General features: G+C 36.9%; 1 protein-coding gene across 8 annotated transcripts in view; it reads right to left on the bottom strand.

Moving 5' to 3' along the window:
• COMMD10 (COMM domain containing 10) overlaps nucleotides 1-24,707 on the bottom strand; it is a 162,061-nt gene that overhangs the window by 79,771 nt on the left and 57,583 nt on the right. Inside the window, exon 6 of one of the 8 annotated variants that reach the window (XM_060143452.1) lies at nucleotides 10,409-10,643. The exons of the other annotated variants lie outside the window; for them this stretch is intronic. Within the exon in view, the coding sequence (XP_059999435.1) occupies nucleotides 10,626-10,643 (18 nt within the window). The 3' untranslated portion in view covers nucleotides 10,409-10,625. Of the gene's footprint in view, nucleotides 1-10,408; nucleotides 10,644-24,707 lie in introns of those variants that run through there. 8 annotated transcript variants of the gene reach the window in all.

Raw genomic sequence — 24,707 nt, 5'->3', positions numbered from 1 at the left:
TACTACCACATAAGTGAGGCATGTAAACAAACAAAGGAGGGAAAAGAATCAGTGGAGGGGGAATTCAAAGTGTTTTAGAGAAATGAGAAACACTTACAATAAAAGGAAGCAAATACCAAACAAACTTTTTGGCCAACCCACTATAACTGAGCGAGTCAAGAAAACAAAGTAAAAACCAAACAGATGCTAAAAAATGTCTAAGCCAAATTAAGTCCTCTAGTTTTCTTAATATCTGTGATGTGAAGGCAAAAAAAAGTGGAATAACAACTTAGTTTCTTAAAAGAAGCCATCTTGATCTTATATTTTTTGTTGTTATTTATTTTCCAAGGTATGAAATAGAATACTATTGAGAAAGGAACATAAATATATACATACAAACAACACACACATACACATGTATATATGTATATATATACACACACACATATGTGCATATACAAATACACATATATGCATGTGTGTGTATGCATATGCGTGTTTTCTCAACAAATCATGTTAACTGAATATATAATTTTTTCCCCAACATATCATGTAACTGAAGGAAAGACTAGAAAAAATGCCTAATGAAACAGAATGCTGGAATCTTTTCCTCCAGGTAAGGAATGATTACTACACTGCCTTTAGATGCCTGCAAAAATTCAGTAACACCAGATGCTACTATAGGTAGTACGGCTAATTAAGATTTAATGTACTTTTCTACTTCAACAAGTAAATGGGAGGAACTGCAGGGAATTGTTTTGTATTGCTAGGAAAATCATATAATGGTCAGAAAAGTGAAAATAAATTTCCATGAAAAACTTTGTTTTCTTTAGTATGTTTGAGGAACGCTTTCACTTATGAAGAATCCCCCTCCTCCCTTTAACTTGGAATTTAAAACTTACGTTGTACATTTTAGTCCTTTCAGAGTAAGAAGGTGTTGAACACACCAGCTGTATGACCATCTAGGAAACTGATGTTTAACGGCATAAGAAGAAGAGCCGCTGGAGCCTGGCAGCCATTTTATCGCCGTCTGATTTAGCAGCATCTAACAGAGATAAGTTTTATCATGCACCTTTAACTATTAAATTCACAAAACAAACAGAAGGTTTACCATGGGAGGTAGAGAGTGATCAGACTATATCCTCTAGTTACTCTTCCAGTAAAACAACATGTGTTGTCTAAAATTGCTATGGGAACCTCGGAGCTCATAAGAAAAATCCAGGTCTAGTTGAATGTCTTCTTTAATATCCTATACTACAACCTCTATAGTAAATAAAAAGTTTACATGCAGACATCCATTATAAGTAAGATTAAATATTAACATTAAAATGGAATACAATGATGTTAAACTTTGCAATTTAATTATGGTGCTGAATTCTTATTAAGCATATAAGTAGTTTCATTGTGTGATGTTTTTGTTTGCATATTACAATTGTTTTTAACATATTCTGTTATTCAAATGAATAAGAGGGAAGACAAATTTGTGCTCTAGTTCTCCTTCTACCTGTAATATAAAGTAGAGAATGAGGGTAACATTATTAGATATTTTCTCCTCAAAAATGGCAGGTATTTCTCTAAATATTCAACATAATCAGGAACCAGATCCAAAAGAAAAATTAATGCAGAAGGTACAGAAAAGAAGGGTTGAAAACACCTAAGTGAACATGAGATAAGAAACAGTAACTTAAGCCTCATTGCCACATTTCCCTATATGAACCACTCATATTACTTTTCAGAAAAACGTAATTTAGTGCAGTAGAAAGAGAATTTAATTGAGAGTGCAAATATTTAGGTTCTAGTCCCATCTCTGTCATTTACAGGCTGTGTAACTTTGGGTAAACCAAAAACCTTCCCAGCATTTGCTTTACAGACTTAAAACCAAACAGCAACTTCTCCTTCTCTTCATTTAATGCTGCAGTATGGTCAGGGTGTCAGTTTATAACATTAAAATGATTTCCACAGCAACCAGTTGGTATCAATACAGTATTTATAATTCTTTCTATTCAGTCAAAGGCAAGAGACTGGCTTCTAAAGGTGAACATCTATTAAAAGCATGCATCCCTAATACGGAGCAAGGAGAAAACCAAAATGTACTTGAAAATTAAACTGCTCCTTCTAAGTTTCCTCTTCTCCAGCTGTGACTAATATTAAAGTCTTTCTTTTTAAGGGTAACAATGGACCTTTCTGAGGATAACTTGACTTAAGACTATGAAATTAAGTTTTAATTGTAGCAGGCAGTATATATATGTGGTTTTAGATTTATATATACATGTGTATGTATATGTATCTCAAGCTAACTAAGACTATGTGTGTGAGAGGAGAGGAGAGGAGAGGGGAGGGGAGGGGAGGGGACATGCATCTGAGCCCACTCTCTTTACATCTTTGGTTGTCAAACATTTCACATAATAACCACAAAGAAAGCATCGATGGCTCTGGCTCTGGGCTGAACTGACTTGAGAATTAGGGCCTCGTAAAGCGGAGCAGGACCTTATGGGGCCTTCCCAGGACAGACTCCCTGCCCCATATCCTCTGCTCTAGCTCCTCTTTGAAGTACCTAGATAACAGTATCTGATGCACATTTCCTGTGTTGTTCTACAGATGCTAAAACCACCACCAAATGTAAGAAATTAACTACTTGATGATCATGAGCACATAAGCCCCCAGACGTACTGGTGCCTAAGGACTGATAATGTTAACTCCTGTGATATCACCCACGTTACCTCACCATCAACCAATCAGAGAATTATGCATGATCTGACCACATTCCCTGGGATGCCCCTCCTTCACCTCACCTTTAAAAATGCTTTGCTGAAACCCATGGGGAGTTTGGGTGCTTTGAGCACTAGCTGTCCTGAACTCCTTGCCTGGAGCCCTGCAATAAATGCTGCACTTCTCTTCACCACAACCCGGTGTCAGCAGATTGGCTTTATTGCGAGCAGACCCAAGTTTGGTTCCGAAACACTAATACTTCAATTCTACCTCTACTACTAATTCTATATATAACATAGGCAAGTCATGTAATCTCCCTGTGTTTCAGTATCTGAACTGGATTCTACTCAAACGGTAACTGGCTCCTTCCATGGGGGCCTATGGTAATTTACACTTTATCGCACTTTCAGAAAGATAGAAAAAGTAGCAGAGTTCTTCCACAGATTTTCTATTTCTATAAAAATAAAATTGTCCTCAACTCTACTTATAATTCTTATTGGCAAGAAAGATTAAAAAAACCAACTGTTTAAGAAATACAATAACATTTTAGAAAGTAAAAATTGTTGCCTAAGGTGTTAATTTCATATTATTATCTGCAAAGCACATTACCATTACCATCAAATGGATGGGGGATAAATGGAATGACCTTTTTATGCTCTCTTCCAAAACTGAAGACTATGACTGTGAACTAGACTCTGCAAAATGTGGCAAACAACCCCACATATTAAAAATGCCACAAGTGTTCACTGCAGAAAACATTAAAAAGGATGGATACTTATTTGGCAGAAACAATTATCCTTTCTTGATTATATACTTCTGATAAAAATTACTGACAATCTATAAAAAGAAAACCTGTATTATCAAGATGTTATTTTTGCACATGCTGAAAGAACAGGAATACAGGTATATTCTAAGTGCATCTAAGCTTTATTTAGAAAATCATACGTCACACTAAAACAATATCCATTATTTCTTAGGTTTTGCTTAGTGTCTCCTTTTCCTGATAAATTTGAAAATCTGTGCTATCGTTTATATATGAAGATAAAAATTCATCATTTAGAGTACACTATATTAATTATTTTCCTAATCATTATATTAGATTGTGACAAGCCATCCATACACACAGATTTAGTATTTCTGTGACTAATAATAGCATGAGGGATGTTTGAATAAAGTATCACTGTCTATAGTCATAAATAAATTTTCTTAAAGGTAAGCTAGTACAATATCAACTCCATAACTCTGACTTCTTAATATCATGATAATCACCTACATTCACCAAAGCAGGTATGGGAACGTTAACACCGTTGGCTATCAAGTTTTTTATACTAGAAAGTCATCATTTTAGTTATGTGTGTCTAAGATTATTTATGCATGAATTTATTCTCATTAATAACAAAACAGCTGAATTCTATGCCTGCTTACCATAACCACATTTCCTCATACTGAGTCAGTCAGCCCACCACTGTAAAGGGCCACAAGTTATGACAGGACTTTTAAAGTGAAATGTTAAATATCTGACTACAAAAACAAAATGAAAACGCTTGAAATTTCATCTGTGGCTTAATTAGGCTCTAAGTTAAGCAGCTCTCCCGGCAACAAGTCACATGGCTATGACACAACTTCTTATAGCCATCAGCAGCCTCTGCGAATATATTTTATTCTGCTAGGATATACTTTAATTCTAGCATTTTATTAAATAGATTCTGACCCTTACTTACTTGATTGACCCTCATAAAAGGAAAAACTAAATATAATTTAAAAAACAACAATAACACAGCAAAGAGAAGCAAATTCCACTGAAGTATCACTTATGTTACAAAAACATATTTTCTTCAAGTTCAAGAAAATTTTCCCCATAGAACCAACATTATGAACAGCAATCAGACTTCCAGACTCACTTGTAAAATGTGATGTCAACCTTAATGTAGCTGAACTACAGAACCTTTTCAAACTCTTAATCCTAGGTAGTTGGGAAGCATTTGGGAACAAGGGTGGCAAGAGACAGTGTTTATTATTATTGTTATTATCAGTGCGAATCATAATATCCAGTAAGCTATCACTTACCAAGTACCCACTACATGCTAGGTATTGTGGTAAGTGCTTCACATATTTTGCCTCATTTAATTTTCATAGCCACTCTGTGATATAGGTATTATTTTCATCCTACAGGTTAAAATAATGAAGAAAAATTGAAAAATTAAGTGACTTGCCTAAAGTCATATAGTTGGGAAGTGGCAAAGTCATACTCAGGTCCACAAGTCCATGCTGTCTACCACTCTGCTACACTGCCAACCTTCAAAATACCTACTTTCCTTTCCAGAGCCAAAATTTCCAGTCCTTAAGCACAGGTGATCCCAGCTACACACTAGAAGAAACCTTTCTGATATAATTTGCACTGGATATAAATAACTAAATCCTACCAGAAGTTGCATTTGCATCTTTTCAAAAGGAGGCAATTGAATTCAACTGAATTCAAGAATGATGTATTAGGTAGTGAAACAAAAGCAAGCAGAACAGCTTGCAATGGGAAGTAAATCAGCCCTACTGGAAGAGGACTTCTATACTTGTCTCACTGGCATCTTTTCTTTTTTGGAAATATCACAACTCCATTCAGTGTGATACTGATAGAGCTATCAATCATGTGGCCTTCCATCCCCAAACCCTGGTGGCCATGAGAACCAAGCAAGGCCAATAGTTTTTGGGGTTCCCCCACCCCCTGGAGATTTTTTTAAATTGTCACTGGGGAAAACAACAGTCATTCATACTTATCTGAAGTCTGGAACTATAATGATAGACATTTGGACACATGCAGTCCCTAGAGAGTACTTGTTGGAGAATAAGGCCATCACAGAAGAGTAGTAAAACTGAACAATGTAGAGACAAAGCCGTGGTGATACTGCTTGAAGCCCTGCATCCCACCATGACTGAGGTTAGAGATTCACCTCTTGTTTCACAGTAGCTATTTGAGCCAGCAAATTTTGACTAAGTTAATTTGTGTTAGATCTCTGACATTCACACCCAGAAGAATCCTGACTAACATAGGTTTTTGAGAGTTTGCTCTTGAGGGCATCTTCCCCCTGGAGTGCTTTCACTGGTTCTTTTCTTTATCCATTCCAAGCAAGAGGGAAATGAAGAAAATCAATTTCAATTTCAGACCAAGAATGATTGGTAAAGGGAAAATACAGGGATACTGAATGATGTTGGGGCAGTTAAAGGCACTATTAATAAATATACTTTCATACTTAAAATATTTATGTACAAAAATCTGGAAATAGCATGATTCTCATCCGTACGCTCATATTTTCAGTCATGATGTTTGATAGAAAATCACAATGTTTCAACATCAAAACTTCAGAAAGTTATATAATAAGGCAATAACAGTATAAAATGTAGGGAAGTGCTTATTACAAATCAAATACAATTCAGCAAATGTTTGTAATGTGTTTAATCTGACTTTTTAAAATACACGTTTTACATGACTATTAATATTCTTTTTAAGTTTTGTTTCTCAACTTGGGTTTTACAGATTTAAGTCATACAGAAAGTAAAAATGCAGCTATCTTAAAAGTTTTATAGAACTCAAGGTTTGAATTCTCATCTCTTTCTGGATTAATTCTTCACCTTCAAGTATCAGTTGCTTTTCCTTGTTAATATTTCATGTATAAAAGGTATATATAACTAAAATATAAATAAAAAGCTAACCTTAAAAATGTGGTGGCAATAATCCGTGATGCCAATTCAAGATGATTTATCATTTACATCCCAAAGAAACTAGGACTCTTGGTTGCCAACAACAGAAATCTACACCCTAAACTAGCATAAGCAAAAAGGTAAAGTATTGGCTCAAAGGATTAAAATGTATGAGTAGGAATGGCTTCAGGCATAGCTGGATTTAGGCTTCAAAATATATCATCAGGACTCAGTTTCTCTCCCTCCATCCTCTCAGTTCTACTTTCTGATATGTTGGTCTCCTTCTCAGGCTCCACGTGATATGTGAGGCTGTAGTGCTTGAAGCTGCTACAGCCATCTTTCTATCAGTATATACTGATATATACTTACCCAATCTGAACCAATCCATGTATGTAAGGAGACACAATGTGCTGATTGCTTAGGTATAGGTCACATACACCATCTCTGACTTGGCTGGTGGGTGTGGCCTTACCCTATGAGCAAGGAAGGGGTGGATTCTTCAAAATAAAATCAAAGGGATGTTTTCCATAATATCAGGAACACATGCCCAATACAAATTGTATCTTTTCATAATAAAAATTATGTGAACAAAAAATAACATCTACAAAAAAATGTTTTAAGTTTTTTAGAGTGGAACTATATGAACAATTTCTTGAAAATAATATTCTTTTACTTTTTGGTGGTACACGGGCCTCTCACCGTCATGGCCTCTCCCGTTGCGGAGCACAGGCTCTGGACGCGCAGGCTCAGCGGCCATGGCTCACGGGCCCAGCCGCTCCGCGGCATGTGGGATCTTCCCGGACCGGGGCACGAACCCGTGTCCCCTGCATCGGCAGGCAGACTCTCAACCACTGCGCCACCAGGGAAGCCCGAAAATAGTATTCTTAATTAGATGTTCGTTGTTTCCTTCTGATACCACTACTGAAATAATTAAAACCTATATTTTCCCTCTTTCAAATTCCCTTTAACAACGTTAACTGAAATTCAGGGTTTTGACAGCTGTAGCTACCAAAAAAAAAAAAAAAAGGATATATTTCCAGATAGAGATTAAGCCCAATTATTGCCACTAATAATTGTACCAGTCAGAATGCTTGGTTGCAGGAGCAGGTGCAATCTGTTAAGTTAAGCAGAAAAGGACACATAAATGATGAAGCTGAAGAAACAGACTTAGGAAACAAGCTGGAAGTAAAGAGCACTAGAAGGCCAGAAATGCCATGAAAATCATGCTGAAGGAAAGAAAAGTTGGCTTAGGAAGGCTCTGCTGAGAATGTTGGCACCACTACCACTGCTGGTACCAGTGCCTCATTTGTAACTGTCCCCTATTCCTTTGTATTGCTTTTTTCACATGTGAAGTTTCATGCAGAGATTTCTAACCAGTTGAGCATAAATCATGTGCCTGAACTCAAGCTGTATCAAGAGGTATGAGAGGCATGATCGCAGCATTATGGCTTCCACAGAAGTAGGACTTCAAGCACTTAGAATAAACCCTAACATATAATAAGCCCTTATTAAATGTAATTTATTATTCTCATAAAAGCATGGTTTAAGTAATTATGTGGCAAATAATGTTTTTACCATGATACTATACGAGCGATAGATCGTTTTCATTAAAGAAAAAAAAAAAACTCAACAAAGACATTTACCAAATCACACAGTTATTGGTAGAAAATAAGCAAAAACTGATTATTCCAAATCAACTCTTGGCTCCAATTCCTGCAGAAAGAATTCCTTAAAAATAAACTCCATCTCCTTTCCCCCCAGATATATCCTGCCTTTACCACATAATTTAATTCAAATGGACATACTAAGGCAATCAATAAACAGAAGGCAATCAATAAACAGGAGGCAATCAATAAACAGGAGGCAATCAAAGCTTGACCTGCTGGGGTAGATTATGGCAGGTCATGAACAAGTTACTTCTTTCTCCACCATGAGTATAATGGGTCAAGTAGTCAGTCACTTACTGCAAAGTAAGTAGCGATGTTCACCTAGGTTAGTTTCCATTACAGCTACTGGAAACTGACAGAGTCAATGTTCTGTTGTAAACTGACAGAAAGACGTGTCATCTCACTCCTAAAGATTCCTGTCCAGACTATGGATCTATACTTAGAGGGAAAATGCTGTCACTTGGCTCCTATATCACCACACTGCTTTTTTGATTGCAGGGTAAAGTCCATTATTACTCTCTTAGAATTCTACCCAAGACACAGAGCTATAATTTAAAGAAAATAAAGTATAAGATATAAAGGAAGTATTTAAGAGGAAAATCTGGATTACAATGTACAGTTGTTGTTTTAATTAAAGTACAAGTACTTGGAAGCCAGCAATTTTATTCACAAAAAAGCTTTGTTTAAAAAAAAAAAGGCAGAATTTAATTACTACCATATGTTTTCTCAACTCAGTTAAATATAAACTACATTCATTTCTAAATTTCTGTTTTGAGTTTGAATTAGAATATGCTGGGAATATAGTTACATGTAAATGTTAATATGAGAAGTAATTAAGAGATCATTTAATCTGCTTCCTAGTGGTGAACCAAATTCTGTCATTCTTTGTCATATTCACATGTAGATATGTTGACGGGGATTTTTTTACAGCACTAAAGTAGCTCTATAAATGATATAAAGGTTATTTTAAACACTAAAGTATCTTCAGAATTCCACTTAACACTCTTTACTAATCCATAAAACATGGTAACAATCTCTGTACATATGTGCAATATTTGACTGTACTTAAATGCACATACCATTATTATGTTGTGTAGAAATGAGAAATCTACAAAATGAGTACAATGTCACTGCTCTCTATTCCTTCATATATTCATTAATTTACCTTATACTTTTAGCTGTACTTTCAGGTGTCAAATTGTTCTTCATTATAAAAGTTTTGTAACACTTTATTTACTAGAGTATTAGGAGCTGAGAAAAGTCTAATATATTTAGGTAGAAAACAGAATTTCTGGTGTCTCTTTTGTATATATGTATTCCTTAAATGTTTTTAAAGTGTATTTTATTTTTAGAAAAAAATTTTTTGGAAAATTGATAAAAATCTTTTACCTATATTTTAGTTTTTCATTTAGGGGCATACACTAAATAGTAGTCAATAAATATGTGATTTAATTTAAAATGTCATAAGAAACAAAATACTCAGCTTCTTAATAAAAAAGTTTGAAATTATTATATATTTCTAGTTTTTTTAAAAAGCAAAAAGCAGTGGATGATAAAGAAAAAGTGTATATGCTATACAGCTATTATGCCCTATTGAGTACACTGCTTAATAACTCTAGTAGAAGAACTAATTGTTGCACCTCCACTTAAAACTTATTATTATACGCTGCCAATGAAAAGAAGCTTCATAAGGTCAAAGATACACTGATCTACAGAGCTATGGAGAAATAAAGTTGTTCACTTTTTCAGTCATTTCTTCAACAAATATGTCTTGAGCTCCTTACAAGTATCAGGCCCTATGACCAATGAAATCCCTACTCTTTAGAAGCTAACACTAAAAGACATGGGAAGAAAGACATTAAATAAATTACTACAAATGTGACAAGTGCTATGAAGATAAGGTATAAAGTAGGAAGACTAAGGCATGTCAGGTCAGGTCAGGGAAAATCTCTTGGGAAATGACATTTGATAACTGAACAGTATGTTCGAGGAGTTGGGGAAATCGAGGAGAGTGTTTTCTAGATAAAAGAAACAGAACCTGTAAAAACCCAGAGAGAGAAGAAAAAACTAGGTACATCTGATGAAATGAAGGGAGTGCATATGACAAGAAAAGGGGAAACAGAATGGTATGAATGTAAGGCTGGGGATATGAGACTCTCTCATAAAGTAATGACAAAGCTGTTAAGCATTATTAAGCAGGAAGGTAAAACAAATTTACAAAAGCAGAAACAGTATTGGAATGGTCTAAAGACCATGAAAATAAACAACTTGTTTAAAAAGTTTGTGAGACTATGAGAAAGAGGGTGGCATCTCAAATAGCAGATGGACTCATCTGTTACTTTTATTTGATGCTGGATTCATTTGAGCATGCTTAAGTGTTGATGGTAAGAGGCCAACAGAGAGGATGATGGAGGAGAGAGAAGTCACTCGGACAACTGAAAGAGAAGGAACTCAGAGCTCAAGAAATTATTAGGCAACTCATCAGCCAGGGTGTTATTTTCTCCAACAATGCTTAATGCTTGATGGCAGAGTAAAGTCAGATAGATTTATCCAGAAGTACAGTTCTTGCTGGTGGGTTCAGGGAAGACTAGGACACTGAAAAGAGAGTAAATGATGGATTAGAGTCTTAGACAGATAAAGAAGAAAATGAAAATAGTAAAGGTCAATCAAAGAGTTCTCAATAAGGACAAATAGGAGAAAGTAATCAGAGGCAAGATGTCTGTTTTTGTTATTTCAAAGTTGGAAAATTTCTGATCATGGCCCAAAATGTGCCTCTGTATGGGCAGAGATCAATCCTAGAGCTAAGCAGGTCAAGGAACTTTTCTACCAGGAGTGCCCTCTTTGCATAGGACCCTTCTTCTGTGATGTTTTGTTGGCTGAGAACTCTACCAACAGGCTGAGAAGACAGCCTGGAAAACTCGTCCCTCCTCCCTGCCCTACCGAGGCTAAGGAGAAAGCAGAGTGGGACCCGAGAGAAAGGGAAGTCAAGGAATAGTACACTTGAGCCTGCTCTTGGTTTTCCAAACTTTCTTGAAAGACACTGATCCTTTTGTTCAGACAATACTGTCCACATAAATACAAAAGCTAAAACAGAAAAATATAGGTGGAAGTAGGACCAGAGGCCCGTTAAACTCCCCTTGCCCATCCTCCATCTTCCCATAATCTTGTATCTAGCAGCCACCTAGGACCTCAGAGCGCAAACTGACTTTTTGCTCAAAGTGAACAAAAAAGTAAAAATTCTATGCCTTCTTAAAACACTCATCCTTGTTGGGATCATTATGGATCACAGGTTAAGACAATATAGAGATCTATGGGCACAAAGCTCTAGCAAATCATGAAGAAATTTTTTTACGTCTTCCTTTCTACACTTAGCAATAGGATCTATTTGTCTTTGGAGAAAAACTTAATGTGCCAAATTTTCATTAGGCATTTTGTGTATATACTTGCATTCAACTCCCTCAAAATTCTGGAGAATAAATCATATTATTTCCATTTTGCAAAACAAGACGTTGAGGCCCAAAGAGGTCAAGTAACTAGACCACAGTTAGGGGTCAGAACTCAAAGCATCTGCTCCTAAAGTCCCAAGTCCATTACATCACATTGCCTCCAAGTTCATAAATGTTACGCTGTCCCTCTATTACCATTTATATATAAAATTCTCTGGCTAAAAGCCCATAAAATGTTTTTGCATTAAAAAAAGCTCAACCCTTGAGAATTATCATATAACTTTAAAAAAATAATAATAGCACTTAACATAGTCAAATCTCTGCTCAATCTGTTTCCTTTTGGTAAATAATGATCCTCTCCAGTGCTGCTAGAATAAAAGATGATGTTGCTTCTTTAGTGTTCCTTATGTCCTATCCTACATCTGCATGATTGATGAGGTTCTATCCTAGAAGCCAGGGTAAAGCAGTATTATTAACCCAGAAAGGTTGGCTGGAGATGAAACTCCAACCACTAAAATATGTCTACATAAAACTAACAAAGGTCTTGGAAACAAGTATTTGAGAAAACAATCACTGAGTAACAAGATCATGAGAAAAAGGAGCCCAAATTAATTTTAAGTATTGTAGAGGAAAAGTTGATTTTAATTAAGAGCTTCAGGAAAAGAAAAAGTCAGATACATAACTAAGCAAAATAAAGGAAGTATGGATACATAACTAGGAAGTAAATACAAAAGAACACACTAGATTTTTTTTTTAAGAATAGAGAACTATGGACCAGATAGAAAGAGCTGTCATTTTTCTACATGTGACTAGAGTAATAAGTACATCTACTAAACTTTCAAAAATAAACCAAGTAAAATGAGGTCCTGGCATATCTCATTATTCATATAACTGTTTCCAATATTCTTTTACAGTATTTCTTCTCAAAAGCATCATGAATTCAATCCTTTCATATTTGGAACTGAGGGATGACACAGTGGACTGTAGATTATTAGCTGTAAACAGGAGACTGATCAAAATGATCAAAATTCACACAAATTCGAAAAGGAATTCATATTTGGCTTTACATAACATCAGTCTCCTCTGTAATGCATGGAAACACAATCTCAAAAATGTTCTAGCCCTTTTCTGATCAACACTAACACTATTTAGGTATAGCCCTGCTACTGTACAATACCTGAATGCACTAATGGGAGAGAGATCTCCTCACATACCACAAATGAACTGCTTTGTAGATTATCAGCTTTCCAGAAAAAGCAAAACGGAATGTAAAATTCATATTCATTCATCCATTTATTCATTCAACAACTATTGACTAAATGTTTACTATGTGTCTGGCACTGTGGTAAGTATGATGATACATAAGTGGCAAACAAAACACCAATGTCTATTTCTTCCAAATGTAAACAAAACCGTATTCTCTCAGAACAGAGCTTCCTTCTGAAAGAAAGCCACAAGTTTAAATTGAACACTACTTGGAAAGTCTTTACACTTTTTTAATTCAAGGAGGCCTATATAATTCACTTTCATAAGGATACGGAATATTTAAATCCTTCCGATGGTCCCTTAGAGATCTGGGAAATATCACATTAAAAATAAAAACAAGATTGACTTTCATCTTAATGAGCTAATTTTCTATGTAGTCATTGAAATTCTAGGGCATTGAGCTAGCTAAACCCAGATTTTAAAAACTATTTTAGGCATTTAAATTTTATTCTCAAGGAGTTTGCTAAGATTTTTAGGTTTTAGGTCTTAGAAACTGCTTTTTCCTTTCAATTCTGACACTGTCCCTTTAGTAACCCCTATGAATACTAACATTTCATATTTCAACGATAATGTTAGATATTCTATGTCCGTGGTAATTATTTTCTATAGTCTCTGAAGAGCCAATGGCCTCTCTCACCAACAATCTATCTTTATGATTACATATTAATTTATTATTTTCACTTCCCTTCTGGACAATCTGCCTTTTTACCATTTGATTAAGAATTTTAATTTTTTACTTGACTTTCTAACTTTTTAATCTTTGTGGGTACCAATATTACTTTAAACACCCCCAAAATTAGGGGATCTCCTAATCTTAGTAATAATGAAAGTTTCCTCTCTGTGTAATCTTAATCTTACTGTGTAATCTTACTTTAATGTAGTAATGATTTTAATCACCTTCACTGACTGCGTCTTTGACCAAACTCTCAAAACACAGCTGAGCTCCCCAACCCTACACACACACACACACACACACACACACGCACACGCACACACAAACACACACGTTCTTCCCATTTCCATAAACAATACTACTATTCATCTATTTACATAAACCAGAAAGCCAAGGATTGCCCTTAATTTCTCTCCTCTTTCTCCCTCACCTCCCCCTGCCTCCCTTCTCCAAACTTATAAGCAAGCTAGTCTACTTTCACTTCCTAGAATAAAGATTTTTCATCTTGCCTTAGGGCCTATAAACATTTAACTGTCTAAGATAATACTCCTGCCTCCTCCTCTCAACAGACCTAGTTCCTTCTCTTTTTGGGGTTTCAACTTCAGTGTCATCTCTTCAGAGACCACCATACCTAACAGAGTCTGGTCTCTGACACTCTCTATCTTCTTTCCCTTGTTTGTGCCCTTCACATGACATACTTCGACTGGCAACTACATAATTTGCCTGTTTACCTATTTGTCTCTATATGGCCCCCAGGAGAATGTAAACTCCATGAGAGCAGGAGCTAAGTTTGTCTTACTCTTTATCTCCAGTTCTAAATATGCCTAGCACATATTAAATATTTAGTAAACATTTATTGAGTAAATGAATAAATAATGGGAAGTTCAGATGAAAAAATGCTGAGATGCTGGCCAGTTTCATAACACACTACCATTGTGGTAAATAAGACCATGGATGCCAGAAGTCAAAGATCACTTTCTTAAATTAAAAAATCTTCCTTCTCATTCTCATCTGGATAACTTCAAACACGTCTGTCAAGGTCTGTAACAGTGGCTCTCAAAATGTGTTCCTGGACCAGCAGCATCAGGATCACAATTCTTCTACACTCTCCCCTTCATTCTCTGCATTAAACTAAAATCTAGTCCTATTGCTTTTCTCCCTAGATATGCCTTGTGGGTTTGAATTTTCTACTTCATTCCTACTACGACAACCTGATAGCTCTATCTATCCTGCTTTCCGCCCCCTGGTATTACCTTACTTCAATCCTTCATGCTCACCATCACAGAATGATCTTCCCCAAATACAATTTTATCAAGTCATTCTGTTTCAGAAATCTATAAAAGCACTCTAGGGCCTACAACATAAAAAGTACACGGTTTGCAAGGATCTCCTTAATCCAACCCCAGGTTTCTAACAATTCCTACTATGTGCCTTCCGCTCTCATTAGGCTGCTCCCTCTATTCTTCCCCAAGGCTTCTAAGCTCTCTCCCTCATGGAGCACCAGCTCTTCTCCCCACCACCTGTTCATACCCTTCAACATCTCACTTCTTCTACGTGTCTTGAATAAAGCCCTCTCCATATATGCTCATAGGTGCTTACAAACAGAAAATACTCCGCTACGGTCAGGAAACGTGGGTTCTAACTCTGCTTCTGACATTACCCAGTAGTGTGACTCTGGGCAGATTTTTGAGGTAACAACTAGTTGCAAACTCAGCAAGACACAGCACAGTGTTTGACAAGCAGATCCTTAATACCTGTGACTGATTTAACTCTGACAACTCCTCTGTCTATATCAAGCAAGATAAATAAAGCAATACTCTTTTAAGTAATAAAACCTTAAAATAATTTCATAATTTTCAAAATCATGAAATCAGGGTATGAGGGGAAGTTTATTTTTTTCCTTTCCTTTTCTTTTCTTCAATTAATTTAGGTAGCTAAAGATAAAACAGGATCTGAGAATTTCTTTTTAGGAAGCCCATAAGAATATATTTGGTAATGCTTAGCTATATTCAGTATTTCAGATAATTACTCTTCGAAAGAGTGGCGAACTCTAGCTCAGCTCTTTTAGGAACTTTTATAGCAAAATACTGTTCGTTTTTATATTGGTTCCCTTTCAGTTATTTTATTTTGTTTCTGGGATTATAAAATTACACAGATAAACATGAAGCCAGAATTACATTTAAAAACATGCTTATTGGACTCCAAGAGGGCTCACGCCAAGGAGTACTTCCCAGAACTTCCCAGAACAAGAACACTGTCCTTGTCCCCACAGTGAGCCACGGCCACCCCTTGCCTCTGCAGGAGACCCTCCAGCACTACCAGCCTCGTGGCTGACAGGGCCTTGGTGTTCCGGCCAGGTATGAGGCCTGAGCCTCAGAGGTGGGACAGCCGAGTTCAGGACACTGGACTCCCAGCCCCACGTAATATCAGTCGGCAAGAGCTCTCCCAGAGATCTCCGTCTCAACACTAAGACCCGGCTCCTCTCAAGGAGCTGCAAGCTCCAGTGCTGGACACCCCATGCCAAACACTAGAAAGACAGGAACACAGCCCCACCCATTAGCAGAGAGGCTGCCAAAAACATAAGTTCACAGACACCCCAAAACACATCATCAGACTCGTTCCTGCCCACAAGAAAGACAAGATCAAGCCTCGCCCACCAAAAAACACAGGCAACAGTCCCCTCCACCAGGAAACTTACACAAACCACTGAACCAACCTTAGCCACTGGGGGAAGACACTAAAAACAACGGGAACTACGGACCTGCAGACTGCAAAGAGTAGACGCCAAACACAGTAAGTTAAGCAAAATGAGGAGAAAGAGAAACACACAACAGATGAAGGAGCAAGGTAAAAACCCACCAGACCAAACAAATGAAGAGGAAATAGGCAGTCTACCTGAAAAAGAATGCAGAGTAACAATACTAAGATGATCCAAAATCTTGGAAACAGAATGGAGAAAAAACACGAAACGTTTAACAAGGACCTAGAAGAACTAAAGAGCAAACAAACAATGATGAACAACACAATCAATGAAATTAAAAATTCTCTAGAAGGAATCAATAGCAGAATTACTGAGGCAGAAGAATGGATAAGTGACCTGGAAGATAAAATAGTGGAAATAACTACCACAGAGCAGAATAAAGAAAAAAGAATGAAAAGAATTGAGGACAGTTTCAGAGACCTCTGCGACAACATTAAACACATCAACATTCAAATTATAGGTGTCCAAGAAGAAGAAGAGAAAAAGAAAGGGACTGAGAAAATATTTGAAGAGATTATAGTTGAAAACTTCCCTAATATGGGAAAGGAAATAGTCAATCAAATCCAAGAAGTGCAGAGAGTCCCATGTAGGATAAATCCAAGGAGAAACATGCCAAGACACATATTAATCAAACTATCAAAAGTTAAATACAAAGAAAAAATATTAAAAGCAGCAAGGGAAAAGCAACAAATAACATACAAGGGAATTCCCATAAGGTTAACAGCTGATCTTTCAGCAGAAACTCTGTAAGCCAGAAGGGAGTGGCAGGACATATTTAAAGTGATGAAAGGGAAAAACCTACAACCAAGATTACTCTACCCAGCAAGTATATCATTCAGATTCGACAGAGAAATCAAAACCTTTACAGACAAGCAAAAGCAAGGAGAATCCAGCACCACCAAACCACATTTACAACAAATGCTAAAGGAACTTATTTAGGCAGGAACCACAAGAGAAGGAAAAGACCTACAATAACAAACCCCCAAAAATTGAGAAAATGGTAATAGGAACATACATATCGATAATTACCTTAAATATAAATGGATTAAATGTTCCAACCGAAAGACACAGACTGGCTGAATGGATACATTAAACAAGACCCAATATGCTGTCTACTAGAGACCGATTTCAGACCTAGGGACACATACAGACTGAAAGTGAGGGGATGGAAAAAGATATTCCATGCAAATGGAAATCAAAAGAAAGCTGGAGTAGCAATTCTCATATCAGACAAAATAGACTTTAAAATAAAGACTACTAAAAAAGAAAAAGAAGGACACTATGTAATGATCAAGGAATCAATCCAAGAAGATATAAAAATTGTAAATATTTATGCACCCAACATAGGAGCACCTCAATACATAAGGCAAATACTAACAGCCATAGAAGAGGAAATCAACAGTAACACAATCACAGTAGGGGATTTAACACCCCACTCTCACCAACAGACAGATCAACCAAAATGAAAATAAATGAGGAAACACAAGCTTTAAATGACACATTAAACAAGATGGACTTGATATTTATAGGACATGCCATCCAAAAACAAGAGAATACACTTTCTTCTCAAGTGCTCATGGAAGAGTCTCCAGGATAGATGATATCTTGGGTCACAAATCAAGCCTTAGTAAATTTAAGAAAATTGAAATTATATCAAGTATCTTTTCTGACCACAATGCTATGAGATTAGATATCAATTACAAGAAAAAAACTGTAAAAAATACAAACACATGGAGGCTAAACAATATGCTACTAAATAACCAAGAGATCACTGAAGAAATCAAAGAGGAAATCAGAAAGTACCTAGAAACAAATGACAATGAAAACACGATGGCCCCAAACATATGGCATGCAGCAAAAGCAGTTTTAAGAGGGAAGTATACAGCAATACAATCCTACTTCACGAAACAAGAAACATCTCAAATAAACAACCTAACCTTACACCTAAAGCAATTAGAGAAAGAAGAACCAAAAAAAAAAACCCCAAAGTTAGCAGAAGGAAAGAAGTCATAAAGACCAGATCAGAAATAAATGAAAAAGAAATGAAGGAAACAGCAAAGATCAATAAAACTAAAAGTTGGTTCTTTGAGAAAATAAACAAAACTGATAAACCGTTAGCCAGACTCATCAAGAAAAAAGCGAGAAGACTCAAATCAACAGAATTAGAAATGAAAAAGGAGAAGTAACAATTGACACTGCAGAAGTACAAAGGATCATGAGAGATTACTACAACCAACTCTATGCCAATAAAATGGACAACCTGGAAGAAATGGACAAATCCTTAGAAAAGCACAACCTTCTGAGATTGAACCAGGAAGAAATAGAAAATATAAACAGAACAATCACAAGCACTGAAATTGAAACTGTGATTAAGAATCTTCCAACAAACGAAAGCCCAGGACCAGATGCCTTCACAGGCAAATTCTACCAAACATTTAGAGAAGAGCTAACACCTATCCTTCACAAACTCTTCCAAAATATAGCAGAGGGAGGAACACTCCCAAAGTCATTCTACGAGGCCACCATCACCCTGATACCAAAACCAGAGAAAGATGTCACAAAAAAAGAAAACTACAGGCCAATATCACTGATGAACATAGATGCAAAAATCCTCAACAAAACACTAGCAAACAGAATCCAACAGCAGATTAAAAGGATCATACATCATGATCAAGTGGGATTTATCCCAGGAATGCATGGATTCTTCAATATATGCAAATCAATCAATATGATACACCATATTAACAAAACTGAAAGATAAAAACCATATGATAGGGCTTCCCTGGTGGCGCAGTGGTTGAGAGTCCGCCTGCCAATGCAGGGGACATGGGTTCGTGACCCGGTCTGGGAAGATCCCACATGCCTTGGAGCAACTAGGCCCGTGAGCCACAACTACTGAGCCTGCGCGTCTGGAGCCTGTGCTCCGCAACAAGACAGGCTGCAATAGTGAGAGGCCCGCGCACCTCGATGAAGAGTCGCCCCCACTTGCCGCAACTGGAGAAAGCCCTAGCACAGAAACGCAGCCAAATATAAATTAATTAATTAATTAATTTAAAAAAACAGTTTAGGGCTTCCCTGGTGGCGCAGTGGTTGAGAGTCCGCCTGCCAATGCAGGGGACACGGGTTCGTGCCTTGGTCCGGGAAGATCCCACATGCCGCGGAGCGGCTAGGCCCGTGAGCCATGGCCGCTGAGCCTGCGCGTCCGGAGCCTGTGCTCCGCAACGGGAGAGGCCACAACAGTGAGAGGCCCGCGTACCGCAAAAAAAAAAAAAAAAAAAAATTTACCATTCTAACCATTTTTAGGTGTACAGCTCTGTGGCATTAAATACACGCACATAATTGTGCAATCATCACCACCATCCGTCTCCAGAACTTTTTCATCTTCCCTAACTGAAACTCTGTACCCGTTAAACACTAACTCCTCATTTCCCTCCTCCCCTACCCCTGGCAACCACCATTCTATCTACTTTCTGTCTCTCTGAATTTGACTACTCTAGGTACCTCATATAAGTGGAATCATACATTATTTGTCCTTTTGTAACTGGCTTATTTTACTTACTAGGACAATGTCTTCGAGGTTCATCCACGTTGTAGCACGTGTCAGAATTTCATTTCTTTTTAACACTGAATAATATCCCATGGTATGTATATACTATATTTTTACCCATTCATCTGTTGACAAACACTTGGGTAGCCTCCACCTTTTGGCTATTGTGAATAATGGCACTGTGAACATGGGTGTACAGATACCTGAGTCCCTGCTTTCACTTCTTCTGGGCACATACATAGAAGTGTAACTGCTGGATCATAAGGTAATATGTTTGATTTTTTGAGGACTCACAATGCGGTTTTCCACACTGGCTGCACTGTTTTACATTCCCACACGCAATCCACAAGGATGTTCGTTTTTCTTTTCGTGCTGCCATTTAATAAACCCCTAATTCTGTGCCATGTACTGTGCTATGTTTTCACATAAGGACATCTACTTAAAACCATTCATACATTCAATTCATGTGTAGTTATTTACTGAGTAACTACTACATGCTGAGTACTGTTCTAGCCCCTGTGACTACTGCAGTGAAAAAAAAGCCACTGCCTTAATGGAGTTTATATTTCAGTGGGCTGATAGACACAAAAATAAGAAACAAGTATATATCAGATAATGATAAATTCAAGGAAGACAAATAAACAAGTTAAGGAGAAAGTAATGAGCAGGTGTTTTATATGGGGTGGTAAGAGATTCCTCTTTGAATGATGACATTTAAGAAGAGGACTGAGGGAAGTGAAGGAATTAGCTATGAGAGACTGAAAAGAGCAAAACAGACTTGCTCCCCAGCAAACTAGTCCTCCATATCTGCATCGGCAGGCTGTATTTTATCTTATCTGCCATAAAATACAAGTATTAAAAAAAAGTTAATCTACTATTGATTTAAAAAAATCTACTATTGATTAAAAAAAAGGTACAAGGGGGGGTCACCTCCATGGATACATGGTAAGCAAGTGTTATGGACTAAATGTTTATGCCCCCCAAAATTCACATACTGAAGCCCAACCCCAGTGTGGCTGTATTTGGATGGGGCCCCTACAGAAGTAATTAAGGTTAAGTGGGGCCCTAATCTGAAAGAATTAGTGTCCTTATAAGAAGAGACACCAGAGAGCTAACCTGCTCTCTCTGAGCATACACACTGAGAAAAGCCCATCTAAGGACCTAGTGAGAAAGTAGACGTCTACAAGCCAGGAAGAGCGCCCTTACCAGAAACTAAATTTACTGGCACCTTGATGTTGAACTTCCCAGCCTCCAGAACTGCTAGAGATAAATGTCCGTTGTTTAAGCCACCCAGTCTGGGGTATTTTGTTATGGTAGCCCTAGCAAACTAATACACTATGTACATAAGACCTATAAGAATAGCTAATTATTAATTTACAATAAGTACACTTACCAAAAATATGATATGGTCAACTGTATTCCTTGTTAGAACTGTGCTTGGAGCCAAGAAACAAAACCAGGGGAGTTTGATGAACAGGATATTTTAATGGCCTGAAATATCCTTCTCACCACAGGCACTCCCTCAACAATGGAACCAGATTATTCAAACTTTTCTGAGTTAAATGTCCTTTTTTCATGCACTGCCAATTCTGGTCCTTGTCTCAGAGATCTCTTTGGGCTTCAACAGCACAAGGCCATTTGAGCAGCTTCAGAGAAGCACATACTTCTTTAGATATGTTGATAAACTGAAAAAGCTATAACTACAGACTAAGATAAATATTGACTTTATCAGTGACTTTTCATATGTTAGCCATGATCATTTTGTGTACATACAAGATAAGTCTCAGAGGGACTTATCTTGTATGAAGCATTTTCTTCATTTCCAAGTCTTTAGGGGGTGCTTTACTCTAGCCTCCAAGGACTTGAAATAGATTCCAGGGTTCAGACTATAACTCCTGTTCACTCTATTTTACCAAGAGCACATTATAGCTTATTAAGCAGCTGTATGTCAAATATTGTATTTGATCTGTACAACACAACCCCTTCTAAGAAATATATACACTTCCCTCTCCCCAAAATTATAAAACTGAGTCTTAGTAAGTGGTAAAGCTCAGAACCACACTCTTTTTTTACTTCATATACTATGTGTAAATAAATGAAGTATCCCAAAATTTCCTTGAAATAAAGATATCTGTGGTCATTTGTAAACCATGACAGTTAGCTTTTATAATTAAAGTTTAAAAAGCTAGATGGGTACTATTTTAGCTTAACATTTTTATTTAATTAGCAGTTATGGCATGAAGATTTGACAACATGGGCTTGCTCACTAGGATTTACTCTAAATTGATGAAATTTCATCATAGATCTATCCAAAGCTTTGAACAAACAATTATCTACTACCCACACTTACTTGGAAGTAGAGCACAAGTTAACCAGTAATTTGAAATACAGACTAATCCAGAGTTTGTTTCTACTGGTGAGGGAGAATAGTTACACAAAGTAATCTCAATCACCCCACATGGCTATAAACCCATAACTTCAGTGGGGCAAGGGGAAGAGACCAGGCTTATTTACTCACATACAAGACATAACCAGAAACTTACACAGAAATTTCATTCAAATGGAAATTGGGTGGGGTATTTTTGCACATCATTTAGTTTTTAAATTAACATAAATATATCATTTAATGTATTTCAGAAAACATAAGAAGTGTTCTATACCAAAAAAATGGTTTTAAAAAGTAAAATAGCACTATTTGGTGAAAGTAATCTGACTAATTCAAGAATGTAGTGCCACAAAATAAATCCAACCATAAACTATAAATTATTCACAAAATAATCAAGAACTTCTCACACTGATTTGAGGATTTTTTTGTTTTTAAATTACAAGATGCTTTCAAGAAGAAAAAGTCAACATTTAAAAGATAAACTTTAGGAAGATACTTTTTTTTTTAACATCTTTATTGGAGTATAACTTCTTTACAATGGTGTGTTAGTTTCTGTTTTATAACAAAGTGAATCAGTTATACATATATCCCCATGTCTCTTCCCTCTTGCGTCTCCCTCCCTCCCACCCTCCCTATCCCACCCCTCTAGGTGGTCACAAAGCACCAAACTGATCTCCCTGTGCTATGAGGCTGCTTAGGAAGATACTTTTAAAAGATTTAAGCAGATCTAGATAAGAGGTACTAACAGATATGTTTTATTTTTTGACATTAAAAGCATCTGTATATATCTAGTTAACTGCTGTATTATTTAAAAATTTCTCACTAAGGTAAATTATTATTTCCCTACAGCTTACTCTTTAAGTCAAAAGACTCCTCTTTTCTTGTTTGAACCTCTAAAGAAGTGGTAAGGAGCCCTAAGGGTGGTAGAGAGATTTCTAGGAATTAAGGGGGGGAGTACGAGCAGGCCAAATAAACTAACTATGCCTGGCTACCTCACTCCAACAAGAGTTGCTCCATTTTTGTCAAATATTTACACACACACACACACACACACACACACACACACACACACAGAGAGAGAGAGAGAGAGAGAGAGAGAGAGAAAGAGAAAGACACAGAGAGAGCGAGGGAGGAAGGGGTGGGGGGAAGCTGAATGACTACCGGGATAAAAGGTGCTGCATCTAAAATAGTTCCAAAATTACTGCTCCAAATTAGATCCTATACGGTGTCCTCTCTGTGATAATTAAACACTGATTGGGACATGTACCAGTAACTCTTCCAAAAGACTTATGCTTCTTAACTTAGTCTCACAGATTTGACAAGAGATATTACCAACTGTACTTTCAGACATCAAGGTGCACATTTTTGCTGCTCATTAAACTGCTGTGTTATCCATACTTTAAAGTCTTTAACCAAAATTAGTTCTAAATTAACCAAGTTCAATTATCGAGAATAAGGAATATACATAATCCATCCAGCTGGGCTGGGGCATGGTTACCCTCTACCTCCAACCAATATATTCTTTCTTATAGCAAAGAAATTTATCAAAAGCTACTGGGTTAGATCACAGCCTATATGGGTATCTAATTATAGAGACAACAACTACCAAAGGTTACAGTGCATGCTCAATTAAAATGTTAAACATATATACACTATATGTATGTAAGATACATATATCTTGTATATGACACAGTTGACACCATATATGTGTGTGTGTGTGTGTGTGTGTGTGTGTGTGTGTGTGTGTGTATGTCACTAAATGACAGCTGGTTTGCATATGTTTGGCCCAGGTAAATTATTTTACACAGAAATCTCCAGGTGTTTAAAGCAATTTCAAAAGGTTTTCTAAATATTTAAACCCAAAAATATAGTTGCTCATAAACGTGAAAAAGGTATCTAGATCATCTATTCCAAGTATCTACACCAAGAAATATTTTCTTTGGCTGATTTTATCCAACTGCCATGGCATCAACTGTTGTCACTGTAATTCAGCAAAAGCAAGGGAGTTCAGTGAATATATTCTGCTTCAGAGTTATAAGGTCATTAATGTGACCCTGGGGAAATCATCCTCCTTTTTATTAAATTCTGAATGTATAAGAATAAGGATTAAAATGTTTCATAGGGCTTCCCTGGTGGCGCAGCCGTTGAGAGTCCGCCTGCCGATGCAGGGGACAAGGGTTCGTGCCCTGGTCCGGGAGGATCCCACATGCCGTGGAGCGACTGGGCCCATGAGCCATGGCCGCTGAGCCTGCGCGTCCGGAGCCTGTGCTCCTCAACAGGAGAGGCCACAACAGTGAGAGGCCACAACAGTGAGAGGCCCGCGTACCACCAAAAAAAAAAAAAAAAAAAAAAGTTTCATAGAAGGCAAAAGGGAAAATAAAATACTTAAAATCACTGGGTCCTCATAAAGTTGTCTTTGTCATAGTAATAGCAACAAAAATAAAAGACAATTATACTAGCTATCTTAAGATCTGGTCTGATTATCACTTACTAACCATGACTAACTATGCTAGTCACTTAACCATCTTACCTTCAGTTTTCTCTCATCTATTAAACTTAATAAAATATTAATATGCATAG

The sequence above is a fragment of the Lagenorhynchus albirostris genome, chromosome 3 (assembly GCF_949774975.1).
Source record: "Lagenorhynchus albirostris chromosome 3, mLagAlb1.1, whole genome shotgun sequence".
Classification (NCBI taxonomy): Eukaryota; Metazoa; Chordata; class Mammalia; order Artiodactyla; family Delphinidae; genus Lagenorhynchus; species Lagenorhynchus albirostris.
Note: the sequence above shows the minus strand (reverse complement) of the source record. Positions and strands in the feature narration are given on the sequence as shown.